At 48.1% G+C, this 23,027-nt stretch overlaps 3 protein-coding genes across 6 annotated transcripts; 2 read left to right on the forward strand and 1 right to left on the reverse strand.

Annotated features, from left to right (window-relative positions):
- The first annotated feature begins 2 nt into the window (after nt 1-2).
- Nucleotides 3-6,058, forward strand: chek2 (checkpoint kinase 2). 3 transcript variants are annotated; one of them, XM_088008510.1, is made up of 15 exons: nt 3-183; nt 1,713-1,949; nt 2,026-2,150; nt 2,289-2,421; nt 2,512-2,602; nt 2,894-2,990; nt 3,116-3,169; nt 3,237-3,301; nt 3,422-3,521; nt 3,621-3,707; nt 3,795-3,958; nt 4,024-4,139; nt 4,228-4,313; nt 4,661-4,759; nt 5,319-6,058. In XM_088008510.1, exons 2-15 carry the CDS (start codon nt 1,721-1,723, stop codon nt 5,415-5,417), a joined length of 1,545 nt encoding a protein of 514 aa, XP_087864636.1. In that variant the 5' UTR covers nt 3-183; nt 1,713-1,720; the 3' UTR covers nt 5,418-6,058. The 3 variants fall into 3 exon arrangements, with proteins under 3 accessions (XP_087864636.1, XP_014832212.2, XP_087864635.1); XM_014976726.2 differs by lacking the exon at nt 5,319-6,058 and adding an exon at nt 4,836-4,992; XM_088008509.1 differs by lacking the exon at nt 5,319-6,058 and adding an exon at nt 4,836-4,992 and having other exon boundaries at nt 79-183; nt 1,720-1,949.
- gstt2 (glutathione S-transferase theta 2) lies at nt 5,289-7,995 on the reverse strand. Its single transcript, XM_014976734.2, has 5 exons — nt 7,751-7,995; nt 7,313-7,400; nt 7,052-7,202; nt 5,636-5,812; nt 5,289-5,566 (listed from the first exon to the last, which is right to left on the reverse strand). Exons 1-5 carry the CDS (start codon nt 7,872-7,874, stop codon nt 5,420-5,422), a joined length of 687 nt encoding a protein of 228 aa, XP_014832220.1. The 5' UTR covers nt 7,875-7,995; the 3' UTR covers nt 5,289-5,419.
- LOC106910149 (fibrinogen C domain-containing protein 1-like) lies at nt 7,623-19,884 on the forward strand. Of its 2 annotated transcripts, XM_088008511.1 has the most exons (10): nt 7,623-7,677; nt 7,761-7,844; nt 11,501-11,579; nt 12,097-12,212; nt 12,287-12,647; nt 12,747-12,879; nt 12,956-13,092; nt 13,197-13,293; nt 19,320-19,499; nt 19,579-19,884. In XM_088008511.1, exons 2-10 carry the CDS (start codon nt 7,807-7,809, stop codon nt 19,836-19,838), a joined length of 1,401 nt encoding a protein of 466 aa, XP_087864637.1. In that variant the 5' UTR covers nt 7,623-7,677; nt 7,761-7,806; the 3' UTR covers nt 19,839-19,884. The 2 variants fall into 2 exon arrangements, with proteins under 2 accessions (XP_087864637.1, XP_087864638.1); XM_088008512.1 differs by lacking the exons at nt 7,623-7,677; nt 7,761-7,844 and adding an exon at nt 8,517-10,266.
- Nucleotides 19,885-23,027: the final 3,143 nt, after the last annotated feature.

Here is a 23,027-nt window from a genome sequence, read left to right on the forward strand (position 1 = left end):
ACATCAAAGTCCACGTGACGGTAGTTTCAGCTTCCTATTGGCTGTAACAGTCACGTGACGTGAAGAGGGAAAAAAACAAGGAAGCAGGTTGTTCCGGTGAGCCTCTTGCACATGCGTTGGATAGTTGTGGAGCTGCAGGTATTCCCTGGAGAACTGGACCCGAACTAGAGCCCAACTCAAGAGGTGAGAGCGACTCCTGTATTTTGCTCCTGTTATTTCTGGTTCCGATACTGGTCAAGACGGCTACCTTTACAGTTTCACCCATTCCGAACTCACTTAGAAAATCCTCTAAAATAAGGTGGTCGTATTGACGTGCTACTACGGTTGCTGGGACCGATATTCTGAAAGTTTCTGGTCCCTGGTGAACCGAGTAAGATAAATTTGTCGCCGAACCGAACCAGAAGCATCATGCATGTGGACCTGATATATGTGGCGGTTCTGGTAACTCATAAACGAACCACAGTAAAATCAAACAGTTTCTAAATGGGATTCGGTGCTGAGAGTTTCTTCAACAGGATGCTGGATCCTTCCATCCTTCTGGTGGGAAGATCATGGATAGAGCGATTTAAAAAAAAAGTGATAAATAATAAAACTATACTATACTTTCTGAATGTACACTTTTATTCCCACTTATCAATGCAGGAAGTTCAGTTTAAAGAGATTTCTGTCTAATACAGCAGCAAATATGATTTGCTAACCTTATCCCAGGTGTCAGCAACCCAAAATGTTGAAAGAGCCATTTTGGACCAAAAAACAACCAATAAACAAATCTATCTGGAGCCGCAAAAATTTTAAAGCCTATATAAGGCTTATAATGAAGGCAACAAAGGTTTTAAGTGTCTATATTAGCTATGTTAGCCTACTAATGTAGGGCCAAACCCTAAGCAACTGTGCCTAAGAACAGTTACTTTGGCATTCTTCTGCCTAGGTAATGTTAGGCAGAAACAGTGAATCCACGTTGAAGCCTGACATTGAAATTACTTACATGTTGAATGAGCGTTTCAACCATCATCTGAATGTGGATCTACAGGCACATTTGGGTTGACTTTACATTGAATGAAAGTAAAGAATCAATGCTGATTCATGTACATTTTTGCTCTGATAGGTCCTACATCATTACATACCAGTAAAAGTTTCTTCACTGGTGTCAAGCACTCTGTATTGTTGGCAGACGATGGGTATCATGTCGTTCATAATTAACTCACATTAACATATTTCCCAAAATGTGTGTACCCAAGCTTAAAAAATGATAACATGGCATTTTTATTATATTTTATTTAAGAAAACAGGCATAGATCTGTAAACATATTTGACTCCTATTTGACTGTCAGAACAACAGTCTATTGTCCATGAAGAACCACGTCCATGAGGTTCACCCTTGAACCAGGGAACAGGAGGAGTGGGGGTAACCCCAGTTTGACTCACTTTGGTTCCCTGGTGCCTTCGTCCCACTCTGGTGTGTAACACCTAAAACTGGCATGCCCTGCGGGGCAGAGTACCAGGACCAGGGTATCAGACGTTGGTATTTCAATCATCAGAATTCGACCACAAAGCAATGAATCTTTGAATATTAGTTAATTGGTTAGAAATGGATGATTGTTTGATGGTTGATCCGGAAATCACCTTCCTGACTAGAATCCACCATGGAGTATCCATCTGCTGCTGTAGTCCATCCTGTTTAGACAAAGACTTCAATCCTGTTTTGTTCTGAGGCGTCAGAATGTCTGCAGAGAGCTCAGCTGAGGGGGAACCATCCCAAAACCGGCCCCCGTCCCAGCAGGGGTCCGGTTCGTCCAGCGGTCCTGCCTCTGCCAGCCAGTCGTCCAGCGGCTCGGGGACGCTGAGCAGCGTGGACACGCTCCCCGTCACGCTGCCGTCTGTCCCGGAGGAAGCGGAGCTTCAGCCCTGGGGCCGGCTGCTCCCCATGGCCCCGGGTTTCCGGAGCCACGGTGACCCACTGTCCTCTGCTCTGCCTGGCCGGAACGGGGCCGGAGCCAGAACTCACCCGCCTCTCTGTGCTTCCAGACTGTGTGGAGGACCGGTACCTGTTCGGACGGGACACCGCCTGCGACTATGTCCTGGACGACCCGGAGGACAGGAAGTCCAAGAGGTTCAGGATCTACAGCAAGAAGCACTTCAGGATCTACAGGGTGGGAACCGGGCCGCTGGTTCCGGTTCAACTGGGCCGCTGGTTCCGGTGGTTCAGCAGGAAACATGTCTTTCCTGCGACTGGTTTAGTCTCACTTGTCCTTCATTTGTCCCCCCCCATCTGTCCTCTCTGTCCCCAGGAGGGATCGGAGGTCTTCGTGGAGGACTACAGTAACAACGGGACGTTTGTGGACGGGGTGAAGGTCGGTCAGAACAAGAAGCTGCCTCTAACGAATAACGCCGTCCTTTCTCTGGCTGAGCAGCGCAACCGAGGTGATGCACCTGAGTCACATGACCATTTACCTGGTCTTCCTGCGTCAGTCTGACCCACCTGACTGACCGCGTGTCCTCTGTACCCTGCAGTTTTTGTCTTCATCGACCTGATGTCTGATGATCAGTCCAGTTTACCCAGAGCTCTGCAGGACAAATACGTGCTGACCCGCCGGATCGGAACGTGAGTCTGCTAGAGCTCCACTTCCTGTCTCTGGCTCCATTCGGAGGTCCACTTCCTGTCTCTGGCTCCATTCGGAGGTCCACTTCCTGTCTCTGGCTCCATTCGGAGGTCCACTTCCTGTCTCTGACCTGATCTCTGCCCAGCTTTTTGCTGTTTTCCATTCTGTTGGGTTTTGGAAGATGGGTTGAAAACTCCAGTGTGAATCCCATTTCATGAGAAGCTGAAGGTTCTGGAGGTTCTAACCGGTTCTGCAGCATTACCCGGGTCCGTTAACCCCCCGCTGTGTTCTAGGGGTGTGTGCGGCGAGGTGCGGCTGGCCTTCGAACGCTCCACCTGCAGGAAGTTTGCAGTTAAGATCATCAACAAGAAGAACTTCCAGTCTGAGGGGGTGGGTCTGCGATCTGATTCGCTCTCACGTCTCCTTCCTGTCTCTGCTCGCCTCAGGACTCCAAACATGGCGGCACGAACGTTGTGATGAACATGTTACCTGTTTGCTTTATCGTCCAATTACAGACTGCGACACGGAACGCAGAGACGGAGATTGAGATCCTGCAGAGGGTCGATCATGTAAGTAAAACCAATGAAGAAGAAGAGACGCGTCTCATCTGTCCTGATAGACGTCTGTCTCCTGCAGCCGTGTCTCATAAAGACGGAGGACTTCTACCAGACGGAGGACAGCTACTACATCGTCCTGGAGCTGTGAGTCCCACCAGAGCCTTGGTTGCTGTGCCCCGCCCCAGCATGAGGCCCTGCCCCATTATCTATGACTCCGCCCCTTTGTGTTTGACTCCAACCCTTATCTCTGGCTCCGCCCCCCAGCATGGAGGGCGGTGAGCTCTTCCACAGAGTGAAGTCTCAGCAGCAGCTCGATGAAGGCGTGGCCAAGCTTTACTTCTATCAAATGCTCTGCGCCGTGCAGGTGAGGCCTGCTGCTGTTGCCGTGGTAACCAGCACTGCCAGGTAACTGTGTGTGTGTGTGTGTGTGTGTGTGTGTGTGTGTGTGTGTGTGTGTGTGTAGTACCTCCACAGGAACGGGATCATCCACAGAGATCTGAAGCCAGAGAACGTCCTCCTGTCCTCCAGTGAGGACGAATGTCTCATCAAGGTGAGTCCACCTTCCTCATCCTGCTAGAGGGCGTCCTCTTTGCCCTCCTGTGATGCTGTCCTCTGGTTGCTCCGCCCCCTCGTGAAGGTGACAGATTTCAATCAGTCAAGGATCCTGGAGGAGGCGGCCCTGATGCGGACGCTGTGTGGGACTCCATCCTACCTGGCCCCTGAGGTCTTCACCCACGCCTCCAGCACTGGTTACGGGCTGGCGGTGGACGCCTGGAGCCTGGGCGTGCTTCTGTTTGTCTGGTAAGCTCCGCCCCCCTCACCGCTGTGCCGGCCGTGTCCCCGGTCTAACCCGGTGCCTCTGGCAGCCTCAGTGGCTACGCACCGTTCCACGAGAGCTTCGGCGAGCGCTCGGTGACGGAGCAGATCATCCACGGGGAATTCACCATGGTCCCGTCCAAGTGGAGGCGTGTCTCCAACCAAGGTAACCACGGTAACCGGGGGAAGGGTTGGGTTTCCCGTCAGGGCGAGGCGGCCCTGGAGCTGACGCTGAGACGTCACTGGTGTTTCAGCCAAAGACGTGGTGAGGAAGCTGCTGGTGGTCGACCCCAAGCTGAGGATGACTGTGGATGAAGCTCTGCAGCACCCCTGGCTGCAGGTAGGGGAACTGCAGCCACTTTATCACCACACATATTCCGATGGGATAGGATGTTTTTTTTTTTATGTTTGGATAGGTTAAAACGTTTGCAGGTCGTTTTTGTGGATGTTAATTGTATGTAATATTTAAGTTTTTAGTTTTATGCTGATAATCTCAATGCTGGTTAAATCAAAGTTAAACAAAGTAAAAACATAGAAACTCCTTCCTGTAGTGAATGTCTATAGAACCCTGAGTTACTTCTAGTCAAAACCAAACGCTCCTAATTCCTCCCTTTCATGATGGGAGGTGTAGTCTGCAGCGGGGCATGATGGGAGGTGTAGTCAGTGCCTCTCTCTCCTGTGATTCAGGACCAGCCGATGCTGCAGACGGCTCACAGGCTCATGAAGCCAGCAGGAGGAGGAGATGAAGATGATGAAGATGATGCTCCATCTGCTGCTGTTTCTACGGTAACCACACACGACCTCACACCTTCATGCAACAGGAAGCCCAGCCCTTACGGCAGCCCGGCTCCCCCCCCTGCAGGAGGCGGAGCCATCCTCAGCAGGAAGTTTAAATCGGAAACGAGAAAGAGGAGAGGAGGAAGAGGAGCATCTTCATCACCCTGCAAAGAGGAAGTTCTAGTGCTGTAGAACCGGTCCGGTTCTGGTTCCGGAGCAATAAACAGAACCAGAAAAATCCATCTGCAGTGTTTTTGTTTAAAACATTTAATGATTGAAGAAAACCGAGATCAGAACCAAGAAGTGTCTGAACTGATTGGATCTGGTTCTGAGGATTGGTCCGGTCCGGTCCGGTTCTCAGAACCAGAGACTAAAACATTTAATCCAGTTTATCTATAATTTAATCTAAATTATTTCTATTCAAACCTTAAAATGATCAAAGAAGCTAGTTATTGAAACCGGGTCCAATCAGAACCGGGTCAGGACCGGGTCCAGTCAGAACGCCACTGCAGTTTCAGGTGAAGAATCAGAACCACAGTTGGAGAAAATAATCATCTTTATTCATCAGAACCGGGCCAGGCACAGTCTGTCACATGACATCATGAGGACGGCCAATCAGTTTCCAGTGAGTTCCGGTCCTAATGAAGAGGCTCCACCCCCTCGGTGATGTCACAGCCTGGCGCGGCGGCGGTCTCTGACAGCGAACAGCACGGCATGAGCATCATCAAACGACTCGCCCACGGCTGATTGGACGCGGCTCCTCCAGCGCTGCAGCTGGGGACGGTCCTTCAGGATGTCCCGCCCACTTCCCAGTGGCTGCAGACACACAGTGAGCGCGCTCAGAACCGGCCAAGCCCCGCCCCGCCTCTCCAGACACCAACTCACCTGCATGAGCTCACAGACGGCGAGCAGGTCGGCCACAGTGATGTCATCGCCGCAGAGGAAAGCCTGGCGCCGCAGGAACATGGACTCCAGCCGCTCCAGCGTGACGTCCAGGTCCGACAGGGCCTGGTCCAGGCGGCGCCGGTCCACCGGGACTCCGAGCTGAGCAGGGAGCAGAACCTGGGGGGCGGAGCCACATGGGAGGGGCAGGGTGTGTTTCAGTGTCAGTATGTCTGTGTGTGTGTTTGTTAGTAATCAATCAAATTGTATCTGTACAGCTCATTTCAGCAGCAGGCATTTCAAAGAGCTTCACAAAGTCATGCAGCAGAGAAGCAACAATCAAAACGTCACATTAAGTCGACGCCGTCGTTAAATTCATAACTGATTATGTTTCAAATAAACTAACCAGGAGGGTTTTAGTCTGGATTTAAAGACACTCAGTGTTTCAGCTGTTTTACAGTTTTCTGGAAGTTTGTTCCAGATCTGTGGTGCATAGAAGCTGAATGCTGCTTCTCCTTGTTTGGTTCTGGTTCTGGATGCAGAGCAGAACCAGAACCAGAACCTGAGGGGTCTGGAAGGTTGATACAACAACAGCAGATCTGTAATGTGTTGTGGTGCTAAACCGTCCAGTGATTTATAAACTAACAGTATTTTACAGTCTGTTCTCTGAGCTACAGGGAGCCGATGTAGTTATTATTAAACACACAGAGGCAACGGGACAGACTGAAGGCTGCAGGCGGCCAGAAAACCTGCTGCTGCTGAGCTGCAGGGAGCTACAGCTGTAGGACTGTAGATCTGGTGTTATGTCTCCATCTTCCTGGTTCTAGTCAGAACAGCAGCAGCAGCTTCTGGATCAGCTGCAGCTGGAGGATTGATTTATTAGTCAGACCTTGAAGACGCTGCTGCAGGAATCAATGCGACTGAAGATAAACACCTGGATGAGTTTCTCTAGATCTCACTGAGACATCAGTCCTCTAATCCTGGAGATTCTTCAGGTGATAGAAGGCCGACTTTGTGACTGTTTTTATGTGGCTCTGAAAGTTCAGGTCAGAGGTCATCACTACTCCCAGGTTTTGGGCCTGATTACTAGTTTTAGTTGTAATAACTGAAGCTGTGCATTGACTCTAGATCTATAACTCTAGATCTATAACTCTAGATCTATAACTCTAGATCTATAACTCTAGATCATTCCTCTTTAGGTCCAAAAATAATAACTTCAGTTTTGTTTCTGTTCAGCTGTAGAAAGTTTTGTCTCATCCACACATTTATTATGTAAAACCCTGTGGGGACCAGTTTCCTGACATGTACTATGCTGTGGGTCCCCACAGTGAGGGTTGGGCTGTAATGAATGGAAGTCAATGGAAAGTCCCCACATGTGTGTGTCAGTGTGTGTGTGTGTGTGTGTGTGTGTGTGTGTACCTCCAGTATGAACACCTTGGCGGCGTGCGGTCTGGTGTTGCTATGGTGCCAAGCCATGTACTCGTCCACGCGTGCGCGTCGATCCGGTTGCCATGGATACCAGTGTTCAGGGATGTCGAACGTGGTGGCCAGGTACTTCAGGATGGCGTCACTGCAGCAGGCGTACAGGTGAGAGATGAGAAGAAACCCCAGAGCTCCACCTCAGGCTCTGCAAGCCTGATGGTATGTTAGAGGTCAAAGGTCATGCATGTGAAAGTGCACCTCTCCGTGAGGATGAAGCCGCCGTCCACCAGCACCGGGACCTTCTGCATCGGGTTCAGCTTGGAGAACTCCGAGGTTCGGTGTTCCCCTGCAAGCATCAGGGATTCAGATGAAACTACCTTACAGTCTAGCCATCACCGGGTCGTTTCATGACCCGAACGCAGGAGCCGACTCCTCCGAACCGGGTCCAACTGTTAAACTTTGCCTAAATTTCCTCCAGTCCTCAGGATCATAAATAAACCTTTAAACGATCATAATTTACACGGAGTTTGGAGAAACTAGGTAAGAGTTCAACGGATCAAAGTCCAGAGCAGGAACGGCTCAGTTCTTCAATGAGTGGACCGGATCAGCGGCTCAATGAACTGGTTAGCTAACCTGCTGACTACTTAGACTGGTAACTCGTTAACTTGCTAACTGGTTAGACTGGTAACTGCACACCTTTCCGCAGAGCCACGCTGTGGATCCGGTGCGGGATCTTGGTGCGGGTCAGCAGGATGTGGACGGCTCTGCAAGGCTGCGACAGCAGGTCCAGGTACACCTCCACCTCGCGTCCTGTTGCCATGGAGACCAGGTGTTTTTTGTTAACCAGGTGAAAAAGTCTCAAACTGTAGGTGAATGCAGTTGCTCTCCCTCTGCGGTCCTCCGTCTGTCAGCAGCTCCTCTGCTCCCCCTGCTGGCAGCGAGGCGAACCGCACAGGCCGGTGTTCTGTCAGATCAGCATACATCGTCAGACAGTCATACCTTAGCTCAGACATGTATAGTTGTCATTACCATATGATTTTATTTAACCAGCAACATAGAATCATGACGTAGATCATCATACACTTTATGAACAGCTGTATGACATCCTGACTTGGCAGTTAATGAGTTTTACACCAGCCTGTGTTGTAGTTGACTGCAGCTGCAGCCAGACCTGCTTTAAATACACTTTGAAACCATGACAACGCATCTATATCTATCTAGTTATCATATTATAAACAATTTAATGACTTATTTTCATCATAACTTGCTGCGTATGCTGAACTGACAACTCTGCTGACGGTCGGACTTCTTAATGCGCGGGCATGGTACTGACTGCACGGTACTGACTGCACGGTACTGACTGCACGGTACTGACTGCACGGTACTGACTGCACGGTACTGACTGCACGGTACTGACTGCACGGTACTGACTGCACGGTACTGACTGCACGGTACTGACTGCATGGTACTGATAGCGTCTGGCTGTCTGACAGAACAGGCCGATTTAAAATGAAATCAGCCTCAGTGTCAGTAATTACATTCCAGCTAACTAAAAATGTGTTTTGACACAAACACTTTATATCTGTCCTGAATAATAATTTCAGATTTGTGGTTTTTCATTCTGAGTAGAGATAAAAATAAATCCAGAAATCTTAAAACGTGATTGAATATTTCTGAAATGATTTGTCACATGAAGAGTCACACATCAGTAATTATAATACAAGATATCTGGAGCTTGATTATGACTGATCAAAACTACAGTTTCAGATATGTGGATTAATAAACTGTACATAAACATCTGCCTGCATCATTTCTGCTTTCCTGCATTAAATATTCAGAAGATACCTGAATGTAGAAAGAGCGTGGCATTAAGGAAGAACTTACTGCAAAAATCTGCAGAGATCTTTTTCTGCTCTGCGAAGAGACAAATATTTAAACTGATTTAGAAAAAGCTCAAAGTGCTGCTGGAGGCGGGGCATATTCACAATCTGTTCAGTCTGAAATATCTCCCATCTAAAAATAGATTTAAGATATTTTTAATTAGAAGAATGACCAGTCAAAACAAAAACTGGGATATCTCCAATTTTCTTTATAACTAGTCATAATTGGTTTAAGTGAAATCTGTATCTCAGCTGGTCAATTAACTAACGTGTCTATTCATAAACCAGTTGCAAGTTTTGGAACATCATAGAAGCATAAACAGCTTGCTTCTATGGAAAGCTGTTTATGTCAGGCTGTGCTGTGGTGGCCAGGGGTTCAGCACAACCCACATATGGAGGTGCTCTGTCAGACAGCCAGACGCTGTGAGGACAGCATGCATGCAGTCAGTACCATGCAGTCAGTACCATGCATGCAGTCAGTACCATGCCCGCGCATTAAGAAGTCCGACCGTCAGCAGAGTTGTCAGTTCAGCATACGCAGCAAGTTATGATGAAAATAAGTCATTAAATTGTTTATAATATGATAACTAGATAGATATAGATGCGTTGTCATGGTTTCAAAGTGTATTTAAAGCAGGTCTGGCTGCAGCTGCAGTCAACTACAACACAGGCTGGTGTAAAACTCATTAACTGCCAAGTCAGGATGTCATACAGCTGTTCATAAAGTGTATGATGATCTACGTCATGATTCTATGTTGCTGGTTAAATAAAATCATATGGTAATGACAACTATACATGTCTGAGCTAAGGTATGACTGTCTGACGATGTATGCTGATCTGACAGAACACCGGCCTTAGTCCTCAACGCGGCTGTCACAGGTTCGATTCCCGGCCTGGCAGCCTTTGCCACGTGTCTTCCTTCTCTCATTAGCCACTTTCCTGTCAGTCGACTACCAAATAAAGGCCACTAGAGCCAATAAAACCTTAAAAAAAAAAAAAGCTGTTATGTTAAACTGTTTCCCATAAAGTCCTTTAGTCCAGGAGTGAAAACTTAAGAAACGAACTGAAGAGTAAAACCAGCAGAACCACAAGCCGGATCTGGAGTCAGTTCTGGATCTGGAGCCAGATCTGGAGCCGGTTCTGGACCATGAACGGGGAACAAGAACCAGGCCCTCCCAGGTGCCACCCTACTGAGCATGCTCAGTGGCGTCCAGCTGGAGGATAAATCCTTGGCGCTGATGGGATTAGCAGAGCAGATTCTCTGAGCTGAACAGAACCAGCATCAAGTTTTGAGGAGTTCTACTGGTTCTACTGGACCCTGAAGCCCGGCAGGTCAGTGATTCGTTGGGAGGCAGGGGGATGTAGCTGGCAGGAGGCTGGGTCCGGTTCTGATCCACTCCCAGATCGACCTTGACTGGTTTATGTCAGAAGTTCTGCTGTGGGTCCAGACTGGTTCTAATAGACCGATCTGCAGAACAACCGATCCAAACTTTGGTTTGGTTCTGCAGTCCGGACCTTGAACCAGGCCAGACCTTGGAGCGGGAGGCTCTGGCAGCTCCTCACCTAGACTCGGCCTGAATCGGGTCGAAGGCTCAGAGCTGATTAGATTAGAACCTAGCAGAACTGGGCCAGAACCAGGTCAGACCGCAGCTGGAGGTTCTGTTGGTCTCAGAGACAGCTGGACCTCCTCATCTTCTACTTGCCCAGTATTGGGCCTTCATCTGGTTCTGGTCCAGCAGCAGAGGTTCAGAACTTTCATGTGACCAGAACCAGAACCAGAGGCTCAGCGGCAGTCGCCCAGGGCGGCCAACGTTGGGGGCGTTTATAAACCTGGTGATCGTATTTCTGAAGTTCTACTTTCCACATGGAGTGCATTACCCAGCATGCATCAGTTCAGCTGCTCCATGTTGGTTCGGTCCAGTCTCTGGTTCTGAACGTCTTGCTGGAGTACCAGCAGCAAGTCAGAGTTCAGAGGTCAGCTCAGGCATTTCAAACATTCAAAGCATCATAAAAATAAATAAACATATTTAAAAACAGACAAAGCCTCGATTTATAAACACAGGAAACAAAATTAAAAGTCAGGGAGCCTCCGGCCAGCAGGGGGAGCTGTTTTGTTCTGGAGGTTTTTATTCTGAACATTTTTAAAGTTTCCAAACCATAGAAAAGTTAAAGCAGATTCAATAAAAAACTAGAACAGTGATTCCAGATCCGCTTTCATGTTAGCGGTTAGCTTATCATCGATTATCGTTCCAAAGTGTCTGCAGCTCGGAACAAAATCTATTCTTGAATACTGGAGTTTACAGAGGTCAGAGGTCATATTCTTAGTTTCTGTGATGTTTGCTTTTAAATTCGTCTTGACGACACTGAGCAACACAGCAACAGCCTCCATGGCAACAGTATCTATTACTGATCTGTTTTAGTAGAGGACAGGACACAGCATGTGGAGAACCAGAAGAGATGAAGACATGTGACCTCTGACCTCTCACCCCATGCATTAAAGGGGCAGCAATATGTGCCTGGAAAACACATACTGGCCCTTTAAATAATCCAGGCGTCTGTTTGCCAGGATGATGCTGAGTGACGACTGGACCGTGATGAACAACAGCAGCTCAGAGCTGGACGGCAGGAGGCCCCGCAGGTCAAAGGTCAGTAGGCCGTGTTAATCTGCACTTAATCCATCAGATCAGGGTGTGGCTAATCTGCAGCAGCTGTCAGCGTCGCTGATCTACTGACGAGCCTCTGAGCAACACCCTGCGGAAAGTATTCACACCCCTGCTGGCTGAAGCTTTGACCCAGTTTCAGATCAAACCGGCTTAAAGGGACAGAACGCAAATTCAAAAAAAACAGCTACGTCAATATGGGAGGAAATGACCGGACCACAGCGGCACCAGCTGGTTGGCCCAAGCCGACCAGTCCGGCTCCAATCTAGTCCAGTCCGGTCGGCTCCTGTCCAGTCCGGTCCACTCCGGCTCCAGGCCAGTACGGCTCCGCTCCAGTCCGGACCTTCCAGGATTTAACCCTTTCAGATGCCGCAGGGGTGGGAATACTTTTACAGTCCACTGGACTCTGATGTTCCATGGACCCGAGTCCCGGTTCTGTACATCACGCTGAGTGTGTGTGTGTGTGTGTGTGTGTGTGTGTGTATGTGGTGTGTGTGTTCAGAGGTGCTGCACCTTCCTCTTATGGTTGGTCGCTGTGCTGTTCGCCATGGCGGCCATCGTCACGGCAACAGTGACAGTCCTCCATCTCCACCAGCTGCCTCTGCCCATCTTCAGCAGGTAACGCACCTGTCTTCTCTGCCACCCGTCTGTGTCTCCGGCTGCATGTTCACTTGCTGTTGTCATGGCAACAGGGGCGGAGCCTCCACGCCAGCCATCTCTGCCGGCTCTTTAGAGTCGGGCGCCCTGGTGACCATCTCCCGCGTGGCGGACGGTGAGCCAGTCAGCGTCTTCCTGGACCCCGCCTGTCCTGACCTGAGCCAGGACTTCCTGCGGCTGGAGGCGCTGCACAGCTCGCTGCTGCACGCGCTGACCAATCACAACGCAGACGACCACAGGAACGGGGGGGCTGTCCAGAAACTGGGGGACGACCTGAAGGCGCTCTCAGGCCACGCCCACAACCTGAGGTTGGAGGCCGATTCGCTGAAGAGGGGCCAAGGTGCTCTGGACCAGCGCATGGACCGCCTGCAGAACGAGCAGAGCCGCATCATCCAGGTAGTCGCATTTGGCTGTGACATCATCAGCCAGCACAGCTTCGGCTAATCAGGCCGGACCAGTGGGTCGTTAACCAATCAGGTCTGTCCACCTGTCCAGGTGCTGTCTGACAGCCACTCCGGCATCCTGAAGCTAGCTGAGAGCTGCAGCGATTCTCTGCTCGGCCTGAAGAGGGAGACGGAGAGTCTGGGGAGGCTGAAGAGCGAGCTTAGCCGCAACATCGCCCAGACAGGTCAGACTCAGGTAACTCGGGCAAGAGCTGCTGTTAATGGGGCTCTGACTGTTTCCATGGCAACCTGTCTCTGCAGCCGTCCAGCCCAGAGACTGCAGCGACGTCCTGGCGTCCGGCGTCTCCGTGGACGGAGTCTATTCTGTGTTCCCAACCCATGACCCTGAGGGTTTCATGGTCTACTGCGACATGAGCACCGACGGCGGAGGCTGGACGGTACAAACACAGTGGTGCCCCCCGCTGGTCACAGGGGGGACAGGTCCACCTGTCTCCACATGGCGGGACGCTGCTGTCTTCTAATGTCCCTGTGCATCTCGCAGGTGATCCAGAGGAGGGAGGACGGCTCCATGAACTTCTTCAGAGGCTGGGAGGCCTACAGGGACGGCTTCGGGTCGACCACCGGGGAGCACTGGTTGGGTGGGTCCTACTTCACCTGGACCAATCAGAGCACAGAGACGCTCTGACGGACCAATCGGAGCGTCTCTGTCCTCTGATTGGCTGTTAACGAGGATGTTTGTGAGTTGGTGTACAGCGGGTTAGATCTCAGATGTGTGGATTCCGGGGAAGATGGCAAACCGGCAGGCAGCTTCCTTTGAGCCCTAATGCACTAATCCCAATTTGATAGTTAAGACCTCCGTTTTTGAGCACCGAAAGATTACTAAACTTACCTATACATTTTATTTATTTTTAATTTATTTTTCTTAACCAACTTTCAAACAACAACAGATATGAAACGAGAAAAAGCTGATACTGTGGCTAAGCTAGCGGTAGCCTCCAAGACGTGTTCTCCAGTTGCTATGGAGACTTCACTGCCAACAACCAAAAGGAAATCTCCCCCCACTCCTATCAAAACACCGACCCCACCCAACAAGGTAACTGTGTCTCCAAACGAGGAAGTCAACAACTCGTTTGTGGAAGCCATTAACAAGCTAACAGACCGAATCTATAACTTCAACGTGCAGCTACGTGATAACATGATAATGGTTGCTAACATCTCTAAGCTAGCCGAAATGAACGCAGCTGATATAAAGACTGCAAAACAAAGCTGTCTGGCCTGGAAGAGGAGGTTCCTGCGCTCATCAAAGAAAATGCGGAGATGAAGGAAAGATTGTTGGAACTAGAACGTTATAAACGCTGCTGGAATCTAAAAATCCAAGGATTCAAAGAAAAAAGCAAAGAAGATGAGAAGTCCTCGACATTTTAGCCAAGATTGCGCCGCACTGGGCCTCGTCCATTAACACTGTGGACATCGCGCATCGTCTGGGGAAAAAAGAAGACGGAAGACATCGCCAAATACTAATTTGGCGATGTCAAATTAGTATTTGACATCGCCAAATTAGTATTGGCGATACTAATTTGTCCGGATACCATGTCTCATCCGGACGTGTCAGGATGAGACACGTCCGGGATGCCTTCTGGAAACTCTCTAAAGATTCCAAGACGTGCAAGAGATGGGCATCCACTTCAAGCAAGATTTCTGCAAATTGGATTGGGAGGCAAGAGCTGCAGTCTGGCCCAAAATGGAGCAAGAAAGGAAGGAGGGGAAACGGTCTACTACCGGAGTTCGGGTTTTCCCTGACTGACTGAAGTCCAGTTATAGTGTCTAGTCATCACACACTACTGCACGAGAACGAGGTGCTAGATTATGATTCAAGAAAAGTTGTATTCTTTTATTTCCAAAATTCCTTTTGATTAAATAGGCCAAATTAATAAATAAGGCTATTTAAAAAGGCAAAGTTAAATATTCACAGGTTTGACAAATCTTTTTGATAAAACTAGTTTCTGATTCTCTGTAACGTCTGAGGCTACAACAGTGTTGCTCAGGATAAATCCTTATTGTCTGAATTAACTAGTCATCTAAAAGGAATATTCCACTAACCATCTCATACTGGGAGGAGATTTCAATATGGTTCATAATGAATCGCCCTCTAAATTTCAGTCTCATCATATAAATGTAGTTTTAGTTTAGATCTGAACCTGGTGGACCCTTGGAGAGAAGCCAATCAGCGGTCAGTCCTTCTGGTTTAAACCTGATGGCTCAGCTAAATCCCGTATCGACTTCTGGCTAATCTCACACAGTCTGATGCAAAACAGTGTAAATGCTGGAATTTCTGATCTGATCACAGATTGAAAAAATCTCATAAGAAAGGTTACTGGACGTTTAACTCAACCCTGCTTAACAACGAAGAGTTCATAAAATCCTGGAGCATCTCAGTTTGATTTGTAGTGATAAAAATCTGGAATCTTACACGGAAAAATGGGAATTCTTTAAAATTAAAGTCCGACAATCTCAGTCAAACACAGCAAATTAACTTTCCAAAATAAGGAAAAGGAATTAGAAATCATTCAAGAACTTGGTCTCTTCTGCTCTGAACCGTTTTTTAATGATGACAAGCAGCACAAAAACATCCTACAGTCTGATTTAGATGATTTTTATACCAGAAAAGCCAAAGGAGCATCTTTGAGGTCCTGAGCCAAGAGGATTGAAGATGGTGAGAAAAGTTCTGCATGTTTCTGTAGGCTAGAAAAAATTAGACAAGAAAGAAATGCAATAAATTGCTTGCAAATTAATAATAAGCCATGCAAAGATTCCAAATTAATGTCCAAAGAAATTTTTACCTTTTATAGCAATTTATATTCTTCTGCATATAATAACTCAATGGCAGAAACTTTTTTTCATTCTATCCAACATTTGATTCCTAAAATTGATGACAATTATAAGCAGATTTGTGAGGCGGACGTCACCACAGAGGAACTGGAAAAACTTCAGGAGCTCCAGGCTCCGGACTCCGGGCTCCAGCCTTCGGGCTCCGGGCTCCAGCCTTCAGGCTCCAGCCTTCAGCCTTCAGGCTCCAGCCTTTAGCCTTCAGGCTCCGAGCTCCAGGTTCCGGGCTCCAGCCTCCAGGCTCCAGCCTTCAGGCTCCAGGCTCCAGCCTTCAGGCTCCAGGTTCCAGGCTCCAGCCTGCAGCCTTCAGGCTCCATGCTCCAGCCTTCAGCCTTCAGCCTTCAGGCTCCAGGCTCCATGCTCCAGCCTTCAGCCGTCAGCCTTCAGCCTTCAGGCTCCATGCTCCAGGCTCCAGCCTTCAGCCTTCAGGCTCCAGCCTTCAGCCTTCAGGCTCCAGCCTTCAGCCTCCAGGCTCCAGCCTTCAGCCTTCAGGCTCCAGGCTCCAGGTTCCAGGCTCCAGCCTGCAGCCTTCAGGCTCCATGCTCCAGCCTTCAGCCTTCAGGCTCCAGGCTCCAGCCTTCAGCCTTCAGGCTCCAGGCTCCAGCCTTCAGGCTCCAGGCTCCAGCCTTCAGCCTTCAGGCTCCAGCCTTCAGGCTCCAGCCTTCAGCCTTCAGGCTCCGAGCTCCAGGTTCCGGGCTCCAGCCTTCAGCCTTCAGCCTTCGGGCTCCAGGTTCCGGGCTCCAGCCTTCAGCCTTCGGGCTCCAGGCTCCAGCCTTCAGCCTTCAGCCTTCAGGCTCCAGCCTTCAGCCTTCAGGCTCCAGCCTTCAGCCTTCAGGCTCCGAGCTCCAGGTTCCGGGCTCCAGCCTTCAGGCTCCAGGCTCCAGCCTTCAGCCTTCAGGCTCCAGCCTTCAGCCTTCAGGCTCCAGGCTCCAGCCTTCAGGCTCCAGCCTTCAGGCTCCAGGCTCCAGCCTTCAGCCTTCAGCCTTCAGGCTCCGGGCTCCAGGCTCCGGGCTCCAGGCTCCAGCCTTCAGCCTTCAGCCTTCAGGCTCCGGGCTCCAGCCTTCAGGCTCCGGGCTCCGTACTCCGGGCTCCAGGCTCCAGCCTTCGGGCTCCGGGCTCCAGGCTTCAGCCTTCAGGCTCCGGGCTCCAGCCTTCAGGCTCCAGGCTCCGGGTTCCGGGCTCCGGGCTGCAATGGCTTTTCTAAACATTTTGGGTTCACATCAGAACCTTGCGTTTAGAAAATGTCTGTTTAACACACACTATGAAACAAGGTGTCATCTCGCTCATTCCTAAACCTGGAAAAGATCCGACTCTTCCTGATAATTTAAGACCAATAACTCTATTAAATAATGATCAGTGGCGCAACTACACATTATTCAGGTGGATGCGAGAACATAAATCGGCGCCCCCCCAGGGAAGGAACGTCAGGGTGAAGGAGCGACGCTGACGCATAAATGTATTAATGTAATTAAAACATTTTACAAAGAGACAAACAGTTCAGTGTGTTTTCCACAGAGATTTAACAAAGTATAAAACCAGGTTGTCCAATCTGCCCTTTGCTGTTTATTGCTGCTGCAGAAATAATTTCCATATCATTTAACGCTCAGTTTGGTAAATTAATGGTGTTAGGCAACGAGTTTCTATTGGTCAGCTGGCTGATGACACAACCATCTTCTTAAATAACCTGAATGAAATTCATACAATTCTCAGTTTGAAACGTTTTCAAAGGCCTTGAGGCTTAAATTAAATTTAAACAAATGTGAAATCTTGCCTCTAGAAGACTGTCCTTCATCTACTGCTTTTAATATTCCTGTAAAATCCAACGTCAAATATCTGGGTGCATATTAAACATAAATCTGAATATTTGGGAGAAACTTCAAAAATGTAAAACTCATTTAAATAAATGGACACAGAGAGATTTATCTATTCTGGGAAGAATATTTCTCACCAAGATGGAAATATTTCCAGATTTATCTGTCCTGCATATACATGAAGAATATCAGCAATCAAATCTATCAACAGGATGAATTTTGACTTTATATGGAAACAGAAAACTATCAGAAAAGCTGCAGTCGTTCAACAGCTGGAACGACTGCAGCTGTTGAATTTGACAGCATGAAAATAAACTGGCTTCAGTTTTTTTAACAAATCAAAATGAATTATGGTTCCATATTCCAGGTGAGATATTCTCTAATCTGGGCGGAGTTAGTTTCCTTATATGTGACTTTGACGTTAAACTGCCTGTGAAACTTTCCTTCTCTCAGCAGCAAGTTTTATTATATTGGAGATGAATCTATAACTGCAGCCCACACAGCACTGCTAAGGAACTGATGGTACAGAAAAATTAATAATCCATCTTTGCACATAACTGGCCAGAACAAGGCGTTTGGTCTGTGATATTAAATCATGGAGGTTTTATGTCTTTTGAAGACGTCAGTGTTAAATACAACCTGCAAATAAATGAAAGTGAATTTCAAAATGTTATTAGAGATATTGCCCCAAATATTTGATGTACAGCTAAATGTTTTTCTGAGATCCCAGATTACAGAACCCGGATCTGCCTGGACGTCTGGTTAATGGGCCCAGTGTCACAGGTACCAAACTAAAGAACTCAAAAATTAGGGAATGCTTTACTAGTTACTTGGTTTCCTTTTGTACCAAATCCAAATTTTATATCACATTTCTTTTCAAAGGTTCAAACGGAAAAAATCAGAACAAATGATTTAAATCTTGTTCCTCCAAAGCCAAGGAGTCCACTTCAAAATGTTTCCAGGTGTTTTTCCTGAGACTTGGATCTGCTGTCGATGATAAAACTTGTTCACTTTGTGACATTGGATCGACTGAACATCTTTATATGAAGGTGTAAACCTGTCATGATGTGCACCACTGGCTTTTCCCTAAAACTCCAAACTTACCTGAATTTTCTAAGAAAGATGTTATTTATGGGACTCTGAGAAAATAAATTCAAAAGGTTATTAAATGTAATCATTATTATGGGCAAGTCTTTCATTCACAAATGTCGTTTTCTTAAAGCCAAACCATCTTTCCCCACTTTTAACAAGGAGCTCTGCCACCTCTTCTCATCTCTAACATTCATGGACAAACATCAAGATGCAGAACTGGATCATATGACAAACAATCTGGAACTGCTGGAAAACCCTGATGGCTTTTTGTTGGTTTGCTTCGTTTCTTCTGTATGTATGGAAGCAGCCTGGGTCGTTTCCTCAGGCTCTTTAGATTTCTATACATCTGATGCCGATACCATATTTGTTGTATATGATGATTATAATAAAAAAAAGATCTCAAATGTTAGATGACCCAGTAATGGGGTGGGGCTTCGGCCCAGAAGGCCCCAGCTGTTAGGGCCCAGTATTGATGCTCATCCCCAGATTAACGGCCCAACGGCTCTGATTTGAAGTTCCAAATGTCTCCTGGAGCTTCACCTCTCCAACACCTCAGCTAATAGATTTATGGGGGAAAAAATGGACATTTGCAAAAATAGAAATTTGAAAAAAGGCAATTCAAAAATGTAATCTTAAAAAAAGTCTATCAAAAAATAAAAATGTAGTCATTTATCATTTACTTTTGGTTTTTGGTGATTAAAAATGACCCTAATGTTAGGATAGAACCATCGGCTAGAAACATGAACTCTGATCAGAACATGGAGGTCTGAATGAGACACCTTAGCATGCTAACTTCCCACTAACCGTGAGAGTTAGAACTCTTAGCATGGTAACACTGCCCCTTAGACTGCTAACTATCACTCTGCCCGTTTCAGGTCTACAGAGGATCTACAGCCTCACCAGGTCGGGAGGCTACGAGTTGCGTATCGACATGGCTGACTTTGATAACGCCACGGCGTTCGCTCACTACTCAGATTTCTCTGTCGGTCGAGACTCAGTGAACCCGGAGGAGGACGGGTACCCACTGACTGTAGACGGCTACTCTGGAACAGCAGGTACTGGACCACACAGTACCACAGCATACCAAACGGTACCACAGAGTACCAAACGGTCCTCTCCTTCTGCCTCCTACAGGAGATTCTCTCCTCAAACACTCGGGCATGCGGTTCACCACCAAGGACCGGGACCAGGACCAATCTGAGAACAACTGTGCGGCGTACTACCAGGGGGCGTGGTGGTACCGGAACTGCCATACCTCCAACCTGAATGGACAGTACCTGAGAGGAGGCCACGCCTCCTATGCTGACGGTGTGGAATGGTCCAGCTGGACCGGCTGGCAGTACTCTCTGCGGTTCACTGAAATGAAGATACGACCCAGAAGACCAGAGTCCTGAGCCTGGACCAGAGAACCCTCCCTCTTTAATAAATTGTTCTGATCTATTCCTGAGCTTCTGTGTGCTATCTGATGATCAGCTCTGTGTCATATTGATGAGTGATTGTGGGATTTATTAAACAGCCTTGAATTGAACTGGTCTGACTGAGATAACAAACATAGAAGAGATGTTCTGACGTGAAAATAATAACCACCAAACATCTCCAGAACTTTAATATGAAGACAAATGGTCAGAAAACTTTAATATTTCATAGTATTTCCCCTCATTTAGGCTCTGATCCATTTGAGTCCTATTAGTTCTGTCAGATTTTCACCTCAGATCCACCAAACCACCTCAGAGCCGTTTCCCTTCAGCAGAGCATAGAGGACCTCAACGCAGAGTAGTCCACTTATTTCAGTTTGCTCCATTCAAACAAGGAACATGATAAACATAGTAAACATAACATAATACATCATATATATACTGCTCAAAAAAAATAAAGGGAACACTCAAATAACACATCCTAGATCTGAATGAATGAAATATTCTCATTGAATACTTTGTTCTGTACAAAGTTGAATGTGCTGACAACAAAATCACACAAAAATCATCAATGGAAATCAAATTTATTAACCAATGGAGGCCTGGATTTGGAGCCACACACAAAATTAAAGTGAAATGTCCCCTTTATTTTTTTGAGCAGTATATATATACACACACACACACATATATATATATATATATATATATATATATATATATATATAAAAAAAAAAAATTCCCTTCTCACCCTCCGTGGGTGGTCTCTCTCTCTCTTTCATCCTCTGAGCTCGGGTCCTCTACCAGAGGCCTGGGAGCTTGAGGGTTCTGCGCAGTATCTTGGCTGTGCCTAGAACTGCACATTTCTGGACTGAGATGTCTGATGTTGTTCCTGGGATCTGTTTGAGCCACTGCTCCAGTTTGGGGGTGACTGCCCCGAGGGCCCCTATGACCACAGGCACCACTGTGGTCTTCACCTTCCAGGCCTTCTCCAGTTCCTCTCTGAGGCCCTGGTATTTCTCCAGTTTCTCCTTTTTCCTGATGTTGTGGTCACTTGGTATTGCTACATCCACCACAACGGCTTTCCTCTGTTCTTTATCCACCACCACAATGTCCGGTTGGTTCGCCATTACCATCTTGTCTGTCTGGATCCCACAGGATCTTAGCTCGGTCATTCTCCACCACCTTTGGGGGTGTTCCCCACTTTGACCTCGGGGCTTCCAGTCCATATTCGGCACAGATGTTCCTGTACACTATGCCCGCCACTTGGTTATGTCGTTCCATGTATGCTTTCCCTGCCAGCATCTTGCACCCTGCTGTTATGTGCTGGACTGTCTCAGAGGCCTCCTTGCACAACCTACACCTTGGGTCTTGTCTGGTGTGGTAGATCTGAGCCTCTATTGCTCTGGTGTTTAGTGCCTGTTCCTGGGCGGCCAGGATGAGGGCCTCTGTGCTGTCCTTGAGTCCAGCTTTCTCCAGCCATTGGTAGGATTTCCTCCATGCATGGATAGCAGCTTCCGAGTCTTAACGTCCGTGGCCTTTATCTCTTCCATTGGCCAGCTAATTATTCCGGCAGGGTATCTGATTACTGGTAAGGCATAGCTGTTTATTGCACGGATCTTGTTCTTGCCATTGAGCTGGCTTCTCAGGACTTGCCTTATTCGTTGGAGGTATTTGGCTGTGGCTCCTTTCCTTGTGACCTCATCGAGGTTGCCATTTGCTTGTGGTATTCCCAGGTACTTGTAGCTGTGCTCTATGTCTGCTATTGTTCCCTCTGGGAGTGAGACCCCTTCTGTGTGGATGACCTTCCCTCTCTTTGTAACCATCCGGCCACACTTCTCTAGTCCGAATGACATCCCAATGTCAGTGCTGTAGATCCTGGTGGTGTGGATCAGTGAGTCGATGTCTCGCTCGTTCTTGGCGTACAGCTTGATGTCATCCATGTAGAGGAGGTGACTGATTGTGGCCCCATTCTTGAGTCGGTATCCGTAGCCAGTCTTGTTGATGATTTGGCTAAGGGGGTTCAGGCCTATGCAGAACAGCAGTGGGGACAGAGCATCTCCTTGGTATATGCCACATTTGAGGTGATTGTGTGGTCTACAAGGAGTTGGTGTTTGGCTCCTCTGCTATTTATGCCGATGCCCTTCTGTGCCGTGTTCATGTATTTATCCATGTGCCCGCTTATCTTAGCTGCTATGATGCCTGACATGAGCTTCTTCCATGTTGTAGAGAGACAGGTTATCGGCCGATAGTTGGATGGGACTGAACCCTTTGAGGGATCCTTCTGGATCAGGATTGTGCGCCCTTCAGTTAGCCATTCAGGGTGAGTCCCATTCTGTAGCAGCTGGTTCAGTTGAACTGCCAGTCGCTCATGGAGGGCAGTGAGTTTCTTTAGCCAGTAGGCATGGATCATGTCAGGCCCTGGTGCTGTCCAGTTTTTCATACCCGAGACTCTTTCTTGGACATCTGCCACAGTGATGGTTACCGGGGCTTGTTCAGGGAGGTTGCTGTGGTCCTCTCGTAGAGAGGTTAGCCACTGTGCATTGCTGTTGTGGGACGCCTCCCTCTCCCATATGCCTTTCCAGTATTGTTCAGTCTCCAGCCTTGGTGGGTCTGCTCTGTTGTTAGTACCCTGCCATTGAGAGTACACTGTAGCTGGTTGGGTGGAGAAGAGCCATAACAGCAGGGTGCAAGATGCTGGCAGGGAAAGCGTACATGGAACGACATAACCAAGTGGCGGGCATAGTGTACAGGAACATCTGTGCAGAATATGGACTGGAAGCCCCGAGGTCAAAGTGGGGAACACCCCCAAAGGTGGTGGAGAATGACCGAGCTAAGATCCTGTGGGACTTCCAGATCCAGACAGACAAGATGGTAATGGAGAACCAACCGGACATTGTGGTGGTGGATAAAGAACAGAGGAAAGCCGTTGTGGTGGATGTAGCAATACCAAGTGACCACAACATCAGGAAAAAGGAGAAACTGGAGAAATACCAGGGCCTCAGAGAGGAACTGGAGAAGGCCTGGAAGGTGAAGACCACAGTGGTGCCTGTGGTCATCGGGGCCCTCGGGGCAGTCACCCCCAAACTGGAGCAGTGGCTCAAACAGATCCCAGGAACAACATCAGACATCAGTCCAGAAATGTGCAGTTCTAGGCACAGCCAAGATACT

This window comes from Poecilia mexicana, unplaced genomic scaffold (genome assembly GCF_051168715.1).
Source record: "Poecilia mexicana isolate PSO_F unplaced genomic scaffold, ASM5116871v1 scaffold_9, whole genome shotgun sequence".
Taxonomy (NCBI): domain Eukaryota; kingdom Metazoa; phylum Chordata; class Actinopteri; order Cyprinodontiformes; family Poeciliidae; genus Poecilia; species Poecilia mexicana.